Source organism: Equus przewalskii, chromosome 17, assembly GCF_037783145.1.
Source record: "Equus przewalskii isolate Varuska chromosome 17, EquPr2, whole genome shotgun sequence".
Lineage (NCBI taxonomy): Eukaryota > Metazoa > Chordata > Mammalia > Perissodactyla > Equidae > Equus > Equus przewalskii.
Genome location: NC_091847.1, coordinates 14,553,547 through 14,571,828, shown reverse-complemented (window position 1 = coordinate 14,571,828; position 18,282 = coordinate 14,553,547). Strand labels below are relative to the sequence as shown.

The following is an 18,282-nucleotide window of genomic DNA, read 5'->3' as shown; positions in this document are numbered from 1 at the left end:
ATTTATGATTAAGATAATTAAGTTTCTCTATGAAATTTGAGGCCATTTTATTTGTGAGGTAGAAATTAATACTAAAATTATAACCTTGAGAGAAAAGGAGGAGATGTTTAGAACTGAAGAGGGATAGCTTTTAAGTGAGTGTGAAGGGTCTGAGATTTCACTCTACTTGCAAACTAACATATACAAAAACATGAGGCCTTTGGATCAGAGGCAAAGAGAGTTTACTACAGCAATAGACAAATCACCACAGGGCAATGTGATAAGGGCCTGTTGGTACCTTCACATACAGTGTTGTGACTTACAGGAGTGGCAGCCCAAAATAAGAAAACTCTCATCTTGTCTAAGATTGTTGGTGACTTGCCTGTTCTCCAAAAGTACATTTGAAGGCTGAGATCTGCCCAGTTTAATTTTTTCAGAATGAGAAAAAGAGTTGTCAAGTTAGTGGCTGGCTAAAACCAAAACAAAATTAGAGGAGAGAGGAGTGATTTAGATATATGCCTAGCCACTTAGTTTTCTCTCTATATTTTACAGTTTATGCGTTACTTTAAAATAAGCTCTATTCTTTGCATGTGTCACTGCAGTGTAGACATCTAGACATTTAGGATCGTGGAAACACAACTACTGTTTATGTTCATTTTACATGAGACGTTCAGTGAAATGAAAGCATGGATCTGTTTATGTGTTCCCATTGCCTGTTGACTTTGGTAGACTGGACCACTCAAGCAGAGATAGTTGAGTCTATGAGTCTGAAGTTAAGAAAACTTTTGGTAAAGCCCTAGTGACTTATGAAGGTTTTAACTGAAGACAGTTAAGAACTAGTTACAAGTGGTACTTATGCTACTGCTGTGCAAATAAACATTCTGGTATGAAGAGATATTTGAAATTCAAGAGAGGAGTGTTTTATTTTCCTCTTATCCTCACTTTGTTGCAAATAATCTGAAGAATGAAATGACCATGTGAAAATTGATACCATTCATATTTTAGATACAAATGAAAAAACATAGCTTAGTTAAATGGCCATCAACTGTTCCATTTTTGAGCCTGGAAAGGGCTCTTTATCACAGGAAGTGCCATTCATAGGACTGACACTTCCATATAAAATAGTGATGATTACTTACAATTATCATGACTTTTAAATGAGGATGGCCTTTATTCTGGTTACTTTTTAGGAAAATTCATTTATTTTGTACACCTAACTTTATCCTATTTACCAAGAATTCAAATCATTGTAAGGCTCATGCCAGATTGGAAAGTAAAAACTCTTTTGAGTATATAGATATTTTGGACATCTGGAAGAAGATTATTCTAGTGACATAGCAGAATCAGTGATTAAAGTAAAATTTTTAAATATAGTAAGTACAAAATATGTTCTTTTAAGGAAGCAAACAATTAACAGTCTAACACAGAGGTCAGTAAACTTTTTCTTTAAAGGACCATAAAGTAAATATCTTAGGCTTGGTGAGCCATATTGTCTCTGTTGTAACTACTGAAATCTGCCACTGTAGTGTGAAAGCAGCTGTAGACAACATTTAAATGGATAAACAAATAAACATGGTTGTGGGCCAAATTTGGACAACAGTCATAGCCAGAGTTTGCCAAATTCTGGTCTAGCACACTAAACTAACTCTGTCTCACTCTCCCTCTCTATATATAGTTAATATGTATACAAATTTAATATATTTAATTAATATTATATTAAATTATTAAAGTTATGTTAAATATTTTATTTGATACTGTAATTAAATTATTAAAATATGGCTCATATAATGTATATTAATTTAATTAGCTTTGATTAACTTATATTGATTTGTAATCTAATTTATGATTTACTCCCAGAACATTATGAAAGTAGGTTCTCTAAATTTAGATTTCCAAGATCGTAGGAAGGAAAAGTTATTCTAACACTTTTTTAAATAGTAAGGAAGACTTCATTCAAGACTGCTAGAGTAGAGGAGAGACTATTGCAATAGCAGGAGAGAGACTGAATTCAACTCTGGGTACAGTACAGACACCTGGGGATTTGTAGCCAAGGAGCAGAATGAGGGGAACAGTGGGTGGAAAATCACTAAGAAGACGTGTCAAGGGGTAGGGGCATTCTTGCTAAACTGACCTAGCAGGATTCTTGCTAAAGGCAGGCCAAGGTGGAGGCTGAGTCAAGAAGAGAGATCAGAAGAACTTAATTAAATTTTGGTTAAGGAGGGAGTCTTTGTCACTAGTGCTAAATGTATTTCTAAATAAATTATAACAGTGAAAAAATGAAATATGAATGATAAATGTGTTGAGAAAAGTATTTGTTGAGATCTTTTGATGGGATAGGTGCCATATTATATACTATAGAAGTTACAAATTGCTGAATGCTGGCACTCCCACAATACCACCAAAATAATCTTTAAACATGAGAAAACACAAATAAGTTTATTGCTCTCTTTGGTAAAGGAGATCACTGGCTTGACTAAGAGTGAGCACTGTATGGGAAAGGAAGGGCAAAGGAGGGGTGTTTATGAGGTTTTGGGGATCTAGTCTGACAGGTCTTTCAACAAGCAGTGTTGATAGGATGGGGTGCAGTTTGTGTTGTAAGAGTTTCGGCTTGGTGAATTTATGGAGGTGAGGGTTTCGGAGAGGCTCTTGAATAGTAAACAGTCATTCAGCTGGGCTCTGTATTGTTCTTAAAAAAGGATATTTTACTGTAGTAAGCATTAGTTGAGTAGTCTATTTTTCAAGTAAATGGGATTTCAGAAGTTTCCTGAAAAAAACGATGAGGTTATTGGCAAACTCATCTTCCTGGCAAGAATTTCCTGAAATATTAAAGTCATATTAATGCAGACAGTTGAATAGTAAACTAATGTTAATGTAGACAGTTAGATGTGTGGATGTGGATAGTTTCAGTTCTGAAGAGAACAAGAAATAGACCCTTTCTTGAGTTAATAAAGTAATTGATACTGAAAATAAGCACACCAAAACTAAGTAAAAATAGACAGTAAAAATTTTTGAAAGCAATTGTATGCTTAAATATTAAATGACTGGCATAAGAGTTCAGAAAAAAGAGAGATTGAGTGAGAACTTTAGAAGTCTTTGGAATTTAACAATGCTTTGGAAAAGGTGAAAAATCTGAATAGTACCTGGCCATTTGTTAGTGGGTATCATAAGCAAAATTGAGTGGGAGTGAAGTCTGAGATATGTGGACAGCTGTAAACAATAGATGACTTGGGCTATTATAGGGTATCAGGAGATAATAACTATGTAAATATATGTTGAAGCCACACAGTGAGTAACCTGAGTGCCAGACTTTGACTTTATACTTTATTATTAGGAAGCCATGAGTTTTTGTGGAGCATGTGAGAGAATACGAAGTTTTGTGTGGAATGTATCAGGCTGTATGATAGGACTAAACTCGAGGCATAGAGAACACTTAAAAAACTAAAACAATCTTCCAAGTGAGAGGTTATATAGAATATTCATATAGGAGATGAAGAGATAGAGAAGATGTAGTGAACATAAGTGTGTGTATATATTTGGAACTTTGAGAGAGGGTGTAGTCAAAAATATAAGGAGTTTAATTTTAATCTACTGAGTTTTGTGCATCTGCAAGACATTTGTGTGATCTAGCATAGAATTGGAGATATCAAACTGACATATGAGAGGGGTCAGGACTTGAATTGACAGTTTAAGAATAAATATAGGAAGATCTGAGTAGAAAGGATTGCTCATAGAATAGCAGTTAGAAAAAAATTAAAGCTCACAGCTGAGCTTTGAAAGATATCTCTCTTTAGATAGGTGTTTAGATTGTTCGGGATTGTTGGACACAGAGAGGCAACCATCTTGAAGTGTCTTAGGTAAACAGTTGTTTTATAATTAAGAAATTGGGTCAATTGTGGGAGCTTATGGTTCAGATAAATTAATTTTCATCAAGTTCCTGAAAAAAGAAATTGTTTTTGTACTGATTTACAGCTTTATCTTTATGAGCAAGAATTTGCAAGAACTAAAAGTAAAATCTTACGGATGTAGGCTGCTTTGGTTCTGGGTCCTGAAGTTGAGATGGGTGCAGAGGCCTCCATTCTCAGTTTCAGTAGCAAATTGGGAACTGAACTGTAATGTGATGTGCTTTGCTAGCTGCTTTGTGTGGAAGAGGTATAAAATAAAAGGTTGCATTTAACTGAAAGATCTTAAACTAGGGTATGCTATTACGTTTTCCCTTTTGTTAGAAAAATTATGGAAAAAGGGATTGCACAGAAATGACAGAAATAATCATTTAGGAAGACAGACGCTAAAAATACATTCATGGAGCTCAGGATGGAGAGGCTAGACAGTGCTTCTATCTTGTCACACCTTTTTATTTGGAAAACCTGAATTGACTGTATGTTCAGGATAATTGATCCAACTTTCAATGAACTGCAAAGGAAGAAAGATTATTTAATCAAAGTACTGTATAGACACACATAATACTATGTTTTAAGAATGATTCTACCTTAATCTTCTTGTGTTAATGCACTTTACTCATTGATCTAATTCACTCATATTTCATTACCTAATATTAAACAAAATATGAGGTGACAGTTTTGAAGTATAGTTCCAGAGAATAATTTAATAATAAGAGTTTCAAAACTGGGAGATTCCACCAGTGATTATAAATCAAAACTGGGAGATTCCACCAGTGATTATAAATCAAACCATAAAGTAGGATAAATATGAGATCCAGAAGACCCTATTTTAAAGACCAGAAAAAAAATCAAAGAGAATTAATAAAGGCAGATATTAGATGCTTTTAAAATAATTCATGCAGAAATCTGTACTAAATATTGTTAGCGAGTTAGCCTTGAATTAAAAAAAAAGCTTCTCCTACTAATGCAACATTTAAAGTCTAATAGTAAAATTTACAAGAGTGCAGCTCTAGAGGTATTTATAAATCTCAAATCTCTGTAGATTTTCTCAAGTTTAAATAATTACCCAATAAAATATACTTAAAAAATGTTAAATGTAGTCTTTATCTTCTCAAACAAGCTTCACTTTCTTCTACTTTGGTTCTAAAGGAAATAAAAACTAATTTTCCTTATTCCACCACTAATACAATCATCACCTGGTGGGGTTTTCTCTTACTTTGAGAGATTAAGGGGCTCTATGTTACCCTATCTCTTCCATTGAAGAGGAACTAGCATTTATAATAGCATTGCTCTTTAAACTCTTCTTTCTCCCTGAGCCCACAGACTTCATCCCTATTTAGAATTCTGCAGTGTGCTTGCCCTCTGGGAGAAGAACCACTCATTTAGTGGCTTTTGCTATATTTATCTCCACGGTGCAGTAGAAGGGGGAAAATCCTTGTTCTCTTAATTTACTGGGAAACTCTAACAGGATGACTTGTTGAGGAGTGCTATTTGGCTTTTCTTGCTAATCTATGATGGTAATGTTCATCAATATCAAGAAAAGGTCTAGAATTTAGAATATCAAGAAAAATAACAGAGAGGGTTGGTTGGGGTTGGACTATTAATTCTAGCAAGCACTAATTGAGAGCAGGAAGGCAGGAGACCAGAATCAACTGGCAAGACGAAATGAGTCATAACATGTTCAGAAGGTAACAATGCCTTATTTTATATCACATAGAACTATCTTTCAATCCATACAGTCCACTTCAGATAGTAACTTGGAAATCTTTCTGCGTCTCTTTTCCTTCTTTTTTAAAACACTATTTGTCTTTCCCTGTCACTCAGGCCACAGTTCCAACATGTCACTGTCCCCATGTGATTAAGGTTAAGAAGGATTACGGGCCATCTGTGCCATTTCTGACTGCAAAAGGAGGGTCATATTGGACACTCAGTCTTCTGAATGAAACACTGAAGAAACACAAACATTTTTTTCTAGTATTGATTGCTTCTCATTGTATAACTTCTAGGTGTTACTAGTTGAAATAGCTAAAGAACAGTCTGAAAATCTTGCTTTGCCAAAAGTGTCAGACATTTCCACATAATCTTCATAACCCACCATGCGGTATTTGTTTACCATTATACAAATGAAGACATCCAGGTTCTGAAAGGTTTTACCTTATATAACATCATTCACCATGAAGAGTGGACCCAATCCCCTTCGATACAGCCTTTTTTCCAAGGATGAGCATGGGTTAGGGAGGTGCAATATCATAGAAAAGGTTAGAATTAAGTAAAACTGGAAAGGAACTTATCATTTTTTTTAAAAAAAGAAAGAAAGCACTTAAGACTGCTTTTATTTAGGTGTTTTCCCTTTTATATATACAGTTTTTACATATAACATTTTTAACTCGTGAGTATCCTCTGTGGCAATTTTCCCTCAGGTTGATATTTTTGGTCTAAGATATCCTTAAGATGATTTAATTTCCTGATGAATGTGGCCGAATTTAACTTAAAACATATGTAAAATCAGCAGCCGTCCAGAAGTAAGGCAATGATTTAAAATGAAGACATCTTTCTCTTAGAGTTGACAAAGTAGACACAACAGTATACTAACAGTGTCAGAAATCTTGATCTGTGACCACACAAGCCAGATAAAATACCAGACAACATTCTCAACCCAAAGGAGGGAGAGGTTGAATAGGAATTGAGTGGTGATAGGACTGGATACATGAAAAAGTATGCATGAGGGTGGATCATTATGACAACCCTTAGTATTGGGTAAAGTTACGGTTAGCTGGCATCCTTTGTTATAAGTTTAGCTAGATCACTAATAAGTAACAGGTTACTTTGGAAACTGGAGACACTTCTCGCTGTTCCGTCTTTCTCATCTCAGAATAGGCAGCAGATTGCCCATATTTTAATTAATTTTAATATTAATAAACCCGGAGTCTCGGTGGCCCTTTCACTAACCCTGTTTTCATTGCACAATAGATTGTGTGCTAGGCCAGCTTCCTGATCATTGAAGAGAATTAATGCGAGCCAAGTAGAGAAATCTGCTCAGGTTATTAGGGGCTAACAATGATTGTTCTAATGTCTCTGTTTATTACACACATTTTCTCCTCTACAGTTATTATATTACCTAGTCAATGTGTTTGTCTATTGTTAATATCTTTGTTGTTACAGATACAGATGTGGTGTATAAAAGCGAGAATGGACATGTCATTAAACTGAATATAGAAACAAATGATACCACATTATTATTGGAAAACACAACTTTTGTAAGTAATGAATAATTAATTTATGCATTTCGGTATTGTTTAGAATGCTCTCTAGGTGTACATAACTTTCTTTTCTTCAGCTCCAGCACTTGCAAACCATTTCCGGTGAAAAGTTAAGTCTGGAATATCATTAGAATCAGTAGATCTATTGGTAGAAAGTACCCATGTGACGACTCTGCTTCATTTTCTTCCCATTTATCCTCTTTAGTAAATGAGTGCATGCTTCCAGAAATAGTAATTGCTTTTTAGAATGAATATTTCTTCCAATATTTTCTATGTAAGATTAGTCATACAAATGCCAAGATTTAAAAAACAATAGTCTAAGGTAAGTTATCATTAACGTTTTCTTCCCCTTTACTTTTCATTCTTCCTGACTTCTTTCTCATTCCCTTGTGGTTTTCCAGATCAAGCAGAAGGCAGGCTTTCTAAAACCGGCCTTTCACCGGGGTTGATTTGTTTTACTTTAATAATTTAGGATTCTATCAGTACCCTTTTCCTACTCCAGAATCATTGGTTAGCCCAATGTTCAAATAACTGAGTGCATTTATTTTGCTGTTATAAAAAAATATGAACTACTGTCTTTCTCGTAAATTCAGTCCTCTTAAGGTTAGAGTTAGCTATTACCTATTGAGTAGTGATAATGAATAAACTGTTGCAAATTTTCAAATTCTAGCTATCAAACACCACTGAAAAATAGTGCACAGTTATTTGTTCACTCTTTTATATAATCAAAGATTCAATATATTTCCTATTAGATAGCTCATATGATACAAACAAAAACATAAACAAGACCCCAGAAGATTTTCTACACAAATTAAATCCATGAGCAAATCATCAGCTGCCTTGTTTACTTATTCCTACTTGTACATTTGGAATAGACATTTAGTCTTCATGTTTATTATGGGATGGCCAGGTGGAAGAAATGGACTGAAAGTTTCTGTTGTTTATTGTTTTTACATATTAAGAAAAAGTGGTCATTGAAATCATGAAGTGATTATGTAGGTATATATCTATTAGGTTAAATTAAACTCACCAGCTGAAGTACCTTAGCAATTAGGTCAGTAAGTAATAGAGAATAATGGCATTTTTGGTTTAAACTAATGGGTTAATTCACAAGTATTAGAGGAACAGCTACTCTGAATGCGACACTTTACAGCACTTGTGGAATGCCAAGGTTGTATAAGGTATATCGCTCACTTTCTAAGAATATGGATTTCCTTGGGAGAGATAACATTAACGCTCATGAAAAAGTTTAATAAACAGTATAGAGCACTATCTGTTATTTTTTAATTGGAAGGTCCTTAGAGATACTAGAGAAGAGGCTAAGGAATCATTGAGAAATGCTGAAATCAATGGAAAAGAACCCCTCAATAGAAGGGAGTTCGGGAGGCAGAAAGCAAGAATTGGTAATGCGGAGAGGGTATGCTAATGGTTTACTGATTAAAGTCAATGTGAATTGATTTTTGATAAAATTAGTTTGGGGAACAAAATGAAATTCATTTTCAATTTTGTTTCCTTTATCGTAAAGTATCATTTTTGTTGGGGAGTATAGGCCTGCAATGGCCACACACTTAGATTAGCTGTACACACTCAATATATGAATACTTGCTTATGTGACTGTTCCTTACTGATTATTCTCTTACACAGGCTAATGAGGTCTTCTGTCTGCTCACAAATTATGCGTTTTTTTCCACATTTATCCCTTGCTTTCTTTGCCTCTATGATACAAAAGAAAAGCAAAAAAGAAACAAAAACAAGCAAAACTGTTTGGTTTTTATTGCAGTATCCCAATTCTTTTGTGGGTACTTCACACCACATCCATCTTATCTTATTGTGGTTTTCTCCATGTGCTAATTAATATCTTTGTCCTTGTGTTTAATCTTTTTAAATCCTTTTGAGGTCTCTTTCTACTCTCTTCTATGTAGGCTATGACTCTTAATTACCACAGAGTCATATTTAGCAAATATTCTAATTTACTGATCTTCTAAGATTCACTGCCTCTCTAAAGACATTTATCTCACAACACAGATAATTAAGCAATTTATAACTCCTAGAGGTGTCAGAATTCAATGGGCTGGGAGACGGGGTGGATAAAGGATTGGAGTGTGGCATATATTTGCAACTAGTTGACCCAAAACTGCAAACAAAAATGCAAAATACCATGATTCTTGATGATTTTAGAGAACTTATTTAATCATTTCCTCCCAACTTCAAGATAGTATTATTAACTACAGTTGTGTTTTTAAAGCTCATGTTAGGCTACAGTCTTGACTTACTTGATTTGACTTACTTTCTCTCCCAGGCCATTCTTATTGAAGCATAAGAATTTTGTTCATTGTGCAGTTTTTTCTTTGGGCAATTACCAATATTTTAATTACAAGCATAATTAATTGGATCAGATCTCTATAAAAAGCTTTGTAATAAAATGTGCCAAATCAATTGAAAGAATAAACATATTATCGATAAAAATGTAATAACAGAATGGCTCATTATTTAATAAGATGTAGTCTGGTAAAATGTGACCATCAATTTATTTTAAAATTTAAGATAATAGCACATTGTCATTTCCCTGCTTAAACACATTTTAAATATGAATAGTGGGTACTTTTAGCTGTGTAATCCTGGTTAGCAGACTATGAGCAACAATCTTATTGGGCATGGTTGCCAAAAATAAAACAAAAGTAAATCATTGTTCTGAGATAATTGTCTTAAGGCATCCTTTTGGTTTGAGTGTAGGTGGATTTCTAATGAAGGAGCAAATTAAAGGGTATATAACTTTTTAAAGGAGAGTTATGTGAAAGAAGTGATTTAGCCCCAAAACTGCTCTTAATCATTTCTAAGTGTTTCGAAATGTTATCTCTTAAAGCCAGAACTATTTCAAACAAAAGCTCATTCACAGTGACAATAAGGAAAATGTTTCGCAAGTATTAGCTGTACTTTTTCTGCTGTCAATAAATTGAATATCACCAGTGGTCTTGGCAGAAAACACTAACAGCCATAAATAGTTCTAACAAATCACTTTTTGAAATTAGAAAGAAACTGTAAACATGGGTCCCAGCCATGTGCTTAAACATTGTTAAGGTTAAAAAAAAAAAAGGGCACATGCACTAATATGGAAAGAGATGATGGATAGATAAGAATTTTACAACTCTTTGATTCTGAAAATCTGTAAGCTTTTAAAAACATGCTATAAAAATAGCCTAAAACAGAGGGGGGAAATTCATATATGGTAGCAGAATGATTCCAAAGAAAATGTTAGCTACACATTTTTGGTTCAATTGTCTATTAATAGGCCATTACAAAATAGTTAGGTGACCAGGAATATTTATTGACTTATCATGCATAGAGATGGCTTCCATTTGTTTGCATGCCAGCATGGTATTTTATTTGTTCTGCCACTGGGTATGTGGGGGGAGAGAGGTAGAGCAAACTTTTTGTACCATTATGAAATCAATAAACTTATTTTCTGGTTCATGTTTGGGGAAATAGGTGTCTTATGAAAAAATACAATGGAACAAGTAAAGAATTGTTAGATAAAGGCTCCCCAAATTTTACCTCTTACAATTTGACATAAAGAAAGGTTATCAGATATTTCTGACTTGCCAAGTGGCCTCATATGCTAGCTATAATCATGGAGAATTTGCTATATTTTTAAGATCTGGCCTTAGCAGTCTATGTTGGTACCCCAGTAGTGATTGACATCAATAGTGTAACTGATGCTGATGACCATGAAATCATAGGAACTGTACACTTATGCATGCGGCTGTGTGCATGACAGTACAGTATCTTTCTTTCTTTGGACCAGTGTTTCTCAATTAGGAAGACTTTTGCCATCAGGAGACATTTGGCAACTCTGGAGACAGTCTTGATTGTTATGGCTGGAGGTGAGGAGTTTGCCATGGGAATCTAGTGAGTAGAGATAAGGGATGCCACTAAACATTCTACAATGCTTAAGATAGCTCCTCACAGCAAAGAATTATCCAGCTGAAGATATTAACAGTGCCAAACTTGAGATATCCTGTTCTAGACAGATACAAAAGAAATCATGGGATGATTAAAAGTTTCCCTAATGAAATGAAGATGAGTGAAGGGAAGTTGAGTAGATAAGAATCGAGCTTGGGGGTAGCAGGAATAGCTTGAGACAAGGAACAGTGTTTAGAAACACTGAAAGGATGCTAGTGTGACTGGAGCAGCACAAGGAAATGGAAGCCAGACGAAGTTGGAAAGATAGTTAGGGGCCAGATCATGCAGGTCATGGTGATGGATTATTAAAGATAATCAGATTTGCTTTTTGAAACAAAGATCTCTCTGTTGAAGTTGAAGAATAAATTAAAATTGAAAGGTGTGGCTCAGGAGAGTACAAATAAAGACACTATTGGAGGGACCTAGGCTTGAGATCATAAGAAGATAGACCTGGGCAGTGGCAGTGGAGATTGAAAGAAGTGAAAAGATTTGAAAGGTAATAATAGGTAAAGAGAAGGCAACAGGATGGGTATGGGGGTTTTACAAAGGAGATGTCAAGGACAATGCTTGGTATTTTGAATGTGTGGCTTAATGGATAGGGGAGTTAACCACTGAGATGGGGAATCTTGAGCAAAAATCAGGTTTGAGGGTCTGGTTGGATGAAACTATCTGTTAAACCATGTTTAGGAAATAAGTGGGGATATCTATCAAGCATTATTTAGGACAAGTTCCTTGATTAAAATGTTAAAATTAAAACTTTAATTTTCAGAGTCAAATAGATGGTTGATATAATTGATTAATTCCCTTGTAGCAGTCCCTTAGAAATCCAGAAATATGAAAGCTTATTCAAAGACAAGTTTTTGTTAGATTTTGATTGAGTGGTTATTGATACATATTTACATCTTCAATTAAAATTCCCACAAGTTTATAAAGTTCTTAAGAGAAGAGGCCAACCAAGCCTTAGTCAACTTCATGTCTTCAGTGGCTACAGCAATGACAGCATAGAACAAATTATACACTTAGTGCACATTTTATAAAGTAATTATATTTATTTTCTTTTCCATAGCATTATTTATGTAAATATTTGATTAAGAGAAGCCCATGAAAGAATGTAGGAGAAAAAGGAGAGCTAATTAAGTCTCCTAAAATTTGAATCAGCTACAAAGTAAAGTAAGTTGTAAACAAAAATAATTATTTTCCCCAGCAACTAAAGGAGTGAGCCCATCAGATTGCACACAAGTAAAGAGATGCTCTGATTACTGAAATGAATAATATTTATTTTCAGAAAACATCAAAGGACAGAAAACAATTACCTGATTCTTCACATCTTTTTTTATTTTTTAAACATTGTTAATTTGTAGTATATTAAAAAATGTATATAAATGTAGGAAGAAGCTTTATTTCATCCTCAAATTTATTCATTGCTTGCTAGACATTGAAAGAAATAGTTCTTACACCTTAGTTTCTGTAAAATCTATTCATCTCTTAATTAATTGACATTTATATAATAAGTAAAATGACTTGTAACTGTCATTTTTTTCCAGTTTTTGGCTAATGGGAGAAACAGAGCTGAATTAAAGTTTAATTTAACTATTTGGAAAGAAATTAGAGCATGGTAATTGCACTAACTCCTTTTGACTTTATCACATTACTCTTCACTTTCATTTTTTTCCAATTTCCTCCTCTTTCTCTTTCTCCTCTCTCTCTCTCTCTCGTTTGTAACAGCTTTATTGGGATATATTTCTCATAGCATAATCTTCACCCATTCTAAGTGTACAGTTTAGTGGCTTTTAGTGTATTCACAAAGTTGTGCAACCAGCAACACAATCTAATTTTAGAACATTTTCATCTGCCCCAAAAGAAACCTGTATACATGAGCAGCCGTTCTCCATCCTTATCTCTTCGTCCATAGCAGCGGCAACTACTAATCTTTGTGTTGCTATAGACTTGTGTGTTCTGCACATTTCAAATAAATGAAATATACAATGTGGTCTTTTAATGACTGGCTTCTTTCACTTAGCATAATGTGCTCAAGGTTCATCTATGTTTTAGGAAGTATCAACACTTCCTTCTTTCTTATGTCCATTATATGAATATAGCACATTTTGTTTGTTCATTCATTAGTTTATGGACATTTGAGTTGTTTCACTTTTGGGCTATTATGAATACTGCTGCTGTGAACATTTGTATACAAGTTTTGTGTAAGCACAAGTTTTCATTCCTCTTGACCTATTTCCACTTTGGAGGAGAATTCTGGGTCATATGGTAACTCTATGTTTAGCGTTTTGAAGAACGGTACAATTATTTTCCGAGGTGATTGCTCTTATTTACCTTCCAGCAGCAGTATAAGAGGAGCCAAATTTCTTCACATCCTAGTCAATGTTTATCTTTGTCTGTCTTTTTGATTTTAGCCATCTGAGCGTGTGTGAAGTGGTATCTCATTGTAGCTTTGATTTGCATTTCCTTAATTAATGGTAGACATCTTTTCATGTGCTTATTATCCATTTGCATATCTTCTTTGGAGAAGGTTTTGTTAAAATCCATTGCCCATTTTTTAATTGGGCTCTTTTTCTTTTTATTGATGAATTTTAAGTGTTCTTATATATCCAAAATACAAGTTTCTTGTCAGATATAAAATTTGCAAATATTTTCTCTCAAGTGTGTTGCCTTTCACTATTTGGGTAGCTTTCTTTGAGGCAGAAAATATTTTTTAATTTTGATGAAGTCAAATTAATCTTTTTTAAAATTTTATCTTATGCACTTTGTTGTTAATCTAAGAAACTATTGCCTAACCCAAGATCATGAAAACTGACTCTTATGTTTTTACCTAAGAGTATTATAGTTTTGTTCTTACATTTCGTTCTATGACTCATTTTGAGGTAATTTTGCATATAATGTGAGGTAGGGAGTCCAGATTTTTTCTTTTGCACATGGATATCCAGTTGGTCATGCAACATTGCTTGGAAAAACTATTCTTTCCCCACTGAATGTTTTTGGTATTCTTGTGAAATATCAATTGACCCCCAAATATATGGATTTATTTCTGTACTCTGAGTTCTGTTAATCTGTGTGTCTGCCCTTATGCTAGTGCTACAGTCTTGATTACTGGAGCTTTGTAATAAGACTTCAAATCAAAAGGTGTGAGTCCTTGAACTTTGTCCTTCTTTTTCAAGATTGTTTTGAATATTATGGGTTCCTTGTATTTCCATATGAATGTTAAGATCAACTGGTAATTTTTTTTCAGAAAAAAAGGAAGCTGGGATTTTGATAGAGATTTTGTTGATTCTGTAGGTCAATTTGGGAAATATTGCTACCTAAGCAAAATTTAGTCTTCTGACTCACGAACATGCAATTTCTTTCAAATTAGAAATTCTAATGTGAGAATTTTTAGGACTCACATAACTTTTAATTTCTATCGATAGGCTGTATTCTTTAATGCAGTTGTACTTGAATGTAACAACATCATTAAGAGAAAAATACTTTTGAAATATGATTATAAAGCATTAAGACAAATGGAAGAGTCAATAGATTGGCACAAGCTGAACTTCAAAGAAATAGTTTAGGTAAATATGCAAGTTACAACATCCCTTTCCTTCTTTCTCCAGCCAAAGCTTTTCTAATTTTTTGATACTTTGGGTGGAGGGTATTGACATTCTTCTCATCAAAGTCACCTTGTCTGCTCTGTTTCTTTAAGTTATTAATAGAATTCAGAGATCATTAGTTTTCACCTTCTATTAAAAATAAAAATTGTTTCTTAAATGTTTTAGTGTGTGGCCTATGATCCAAATCAATAGAATGTTAATTTGGCCTTACATTTATTGATCAGTAAAGACCTAGGTGAGGCACTCTACATGCGTTAGTAGGTACTGATTCAATAGTCTTAAAAACTACCTGCTTCTGTCATGGTGTTTTCTGCATCAAGTTGTTTTACAAAATATTCTAGTATCAATAAAATGCATGGTGACAAGAAAATAAAGAAGCCAGGCCATCTATTATGTTTATACAACATTGATGTCGTGGGTATCACAAAGAAATATAATTTAAGCACTATTCTAAGTAACTGGGTAGCTAGGAAAAGAGAACACAGGAAAAATACACGGTAAAAGATTTGAGTTTGCAGTTCTTTGCGTATAAACATAATTATGGGTATAAAAAACAAATCATGGCTTTGTTTACAGTTAAAAGATAAAAAGAGAACCTATTTGCTTCTTCCTTGTTCCTATGATTTGAAGCCAGGCTTGACAGGAACCCATCTTTGGCAAGGACTACAATTTGGTTGTCGTCTTCTCTGGCTTCTCTTGATCTCCCTTACTGTTCATCAACCGCACAGTAATCGTTCTCCCTCCTCTCATCCCCATAAGTTCAACTGGCTTTCTAAAATCCTTCCTCATACTTATTTCACGATCACTTATAAGCTGCATGGTAAAAGAAACATTCATCATATATATTTAATCACATATGTGAAAAGTTGATATTTTATTTTTTCTGGAATAAGAGATGACTTTTCTAAACATTTTTTTCAGATATCAGTAAATTAAAAATGATATTGGGTAATGAGGGAAGTTTGAGGGCAAATAAGTTAAACATAAGGGATGTGAGTGTGTGTGTGTGTGTGTGTGTGTGTGTGTGTATGCAGGAAGTTTGTTGGGGTGGAGGTGGAGGGCACAGGAAGAAAAGACCATAGGGTCCACGAAGACCTACTTTCTCGTTTTCATCATTCTCTATCTGTTGAAAATGTACCCACCTACACTTTAAGGCTTAGAGGATTATTCAGCTCCAGTTCCTGGACCAGTAATTTTTTTGGAAATTGAGATGCCTATACATATTTTTATCATTAGCTTGTTAAAAGATCTAAAACAATACTCAATTGAACTGCACAGTGCCTGTGCTTCTGTCATTTCTCAATCTTAAGGTAACCACATTTTCTTACCAACTTGTGTTAATTTTAACCCCATCTCTTATTCTTCTCCTCTTACTCAGTCCTTTTCAGCCTCAAGTCATACGAATGCATATTTTATATTTTCTGGCACTTCTGACATTTAAGTTTGTGTTTAATGATTTCTTGCCATGATCTTCAATATCTGACATCTTGGAACACCATCATTATCTTTATTTCTACCTCTAGTTATAATGTTTCTGACAGAAGTGAATCATTGCAATGGAGCCTCTTAATAGGGGCATTACTGTGGCAATAAAAGATGTAAATTGCAGTTCCAAACAACCTAGAAGAGCAATCATGAAACAGTGATCAATGATTAGATGACCTGCACGTGTAATTATATACATATGAGGTCAGATGAATCGCTTGAGCTGAAAAGGACAGGGAAGGCTTGAAGAGGGCGAATTAGAACGATATTTTTGAGAAACACAATTTGAATAAGGAACAGGGAAAGATGAAAATACTGCAGCAAGTAGTGCAGGCTGAACAAAAGTACAAGAGAAAGAAAACATGCACATTTAAAGAATAAGAGTGATAGTAAGCAATACTAATAATGACTGCATTGTTATGGATCCGCCCCTGGTAGAACGTTGTTTGAGGGGTTTTGTGCCTTTTATTTGATGAAGATGGATTTGCATTGAACTTAAAATTTCATCTAATATTCCATAGAACTAATTAATGCTGAGGCTCCTGGATTTCTCTCTTAAACTCCAAGCTTTTATACAAAATTCCTAAACATCCCCTCTAGGATATCCTGCAGGGACTATAACGATAACACGTCTAAAATTGGCATGTCTAAAATTTTCCTCAAATTATGCTTGTTTTTGCAGTAGCAACATTCACTTAATGATAAACACTTGAAAACACAGAATTCTTTAGTACACACCATTCTTTCTGTCTTCCAAACTAATCATTAAAATCTTTTTGTCCACAGTCTGTCTTGCATAAGTCCCCTCATCTCTATGCCCTTGCTTCTTCCTTAACTTCTTGATAATGTTTGCCTGAATTGTCATGAGAGCCTCTTACCACATCTCATGACCTCAAAATGTCAACAGATTCAACTCATTTTCCACCCAACTGCTAGAGTAGTTGTTCTAAATTCAAATGCGATTTTGTTGCTTCCTTGGCTTTAAATTGCACCATGCAGAAAACATTGATTGGCTCTGCCATATTCGTATTGGTAAGAGTACGTGCATTATTAATATTAGCAGTAATCCATGAGGCTGGCCCCCACCTCTCCAGGAATCTTTTTAAACATTTCTGCATTTTATCAAGGTTAGTCTCATAGTGTAGTCTATAATTTCATCTAACTGAAAAACTTTGGATCGTGAATTTTTCACTTATATTACCAGCAAATATATGAAAAGGATACTGTTCAATTCTTTAAATCTCATAGCATTGTCTACTTTCTCCTCCTTCATCCTTATATCAGTTATTACTTTACCAAAAATTAGCAAACTGGTAGCTCCTAGGCAGAAACTGGTCCTCATATTATATTTAAAAGCATTGGGTTATATTTTTAAAATCATAAGATTGTAAATTAAAGTCTTGATTTCTAGCTTATCTTATTTTTATCTCCACAAAACCCTAGTACATAGTTGTATATCCTAGTTGTAAGTCATTCTAGTTCTTCTTTGTGGCTTGCCACCACAGCATGATGAGTGGTGTGTAGGTCCACGCCCAGGATCTGAACTGGCAAACTCTCTACCGACGAAGCAGAGTGCCCAAACTTAACCACTTGGCCATGGGGCTGGCCCCCTTCTAGCTTATCTTGAAAAAAATTTGGAAAACTAGAATATTATATACACTTCCCTGTAAAATAATGATTGTCTGGAGCTGAAGGGCCATTGCCCCTTTTAGGCAGCCTGGCTACTCCATTTGCCCTCGATTTACTCAGACAGCTTCATTTCGTCCACTACATTCTTAGTCCCTTAAGGCATTTGGGTTTTGAACCCCTGCTCTACCATGGACTACAGAGGAACACTGTGTTTGTTTTATCCTGCCCAATTTGAGAAGGAAAAGCTTCTGGGGGATTTGGTTTCTCAACTTCATAGCACTTTCAGTGTCTACCACAGTGCTTGTCATAATGCAAATGTTCAATATATGGCTTTTGGTAGAATTGAATGATACATACAAATGAGGTACTACAAAATCTTCCCAAGCTGCCTGAAAGCATGCGTTTGTTTCTTAAGTTGATCGAATGTCTTGTGTTCTTTAATTGGTTTAGTTAACCACCTGCATGTTT

The 18,282-nt window shown here is 34.5% G+C and overlaps 1 protein-coding gene across 4 annotated transcripts in view; it reads left to right on the top strand.

Moving 5' to 3' along the window:
- The window catches only part of DPP10 (dipeptidyl peptidase like 10), a 1,232,656-nt gene that overhangs the window by 926,274 nt on the left and 288,100 nt on the right, over nucleotides 1-18,282 (top strand). For all 4 annotated transcript variants that reach the window (XM_070581203.1, XM_070581202.1, XM_070581204.1 and 1 more), the window contains one exon: nucleotides 7,041-7,135. In XM_070581203.1, the coding sequence (XP_070437304.1) occupies nucleotides 7,041-7,135 (95 nt within the window). The remainder of the gene's footprint in view (nucleotides 1-7,040; nucleotides 7,136-18,282) is intronic.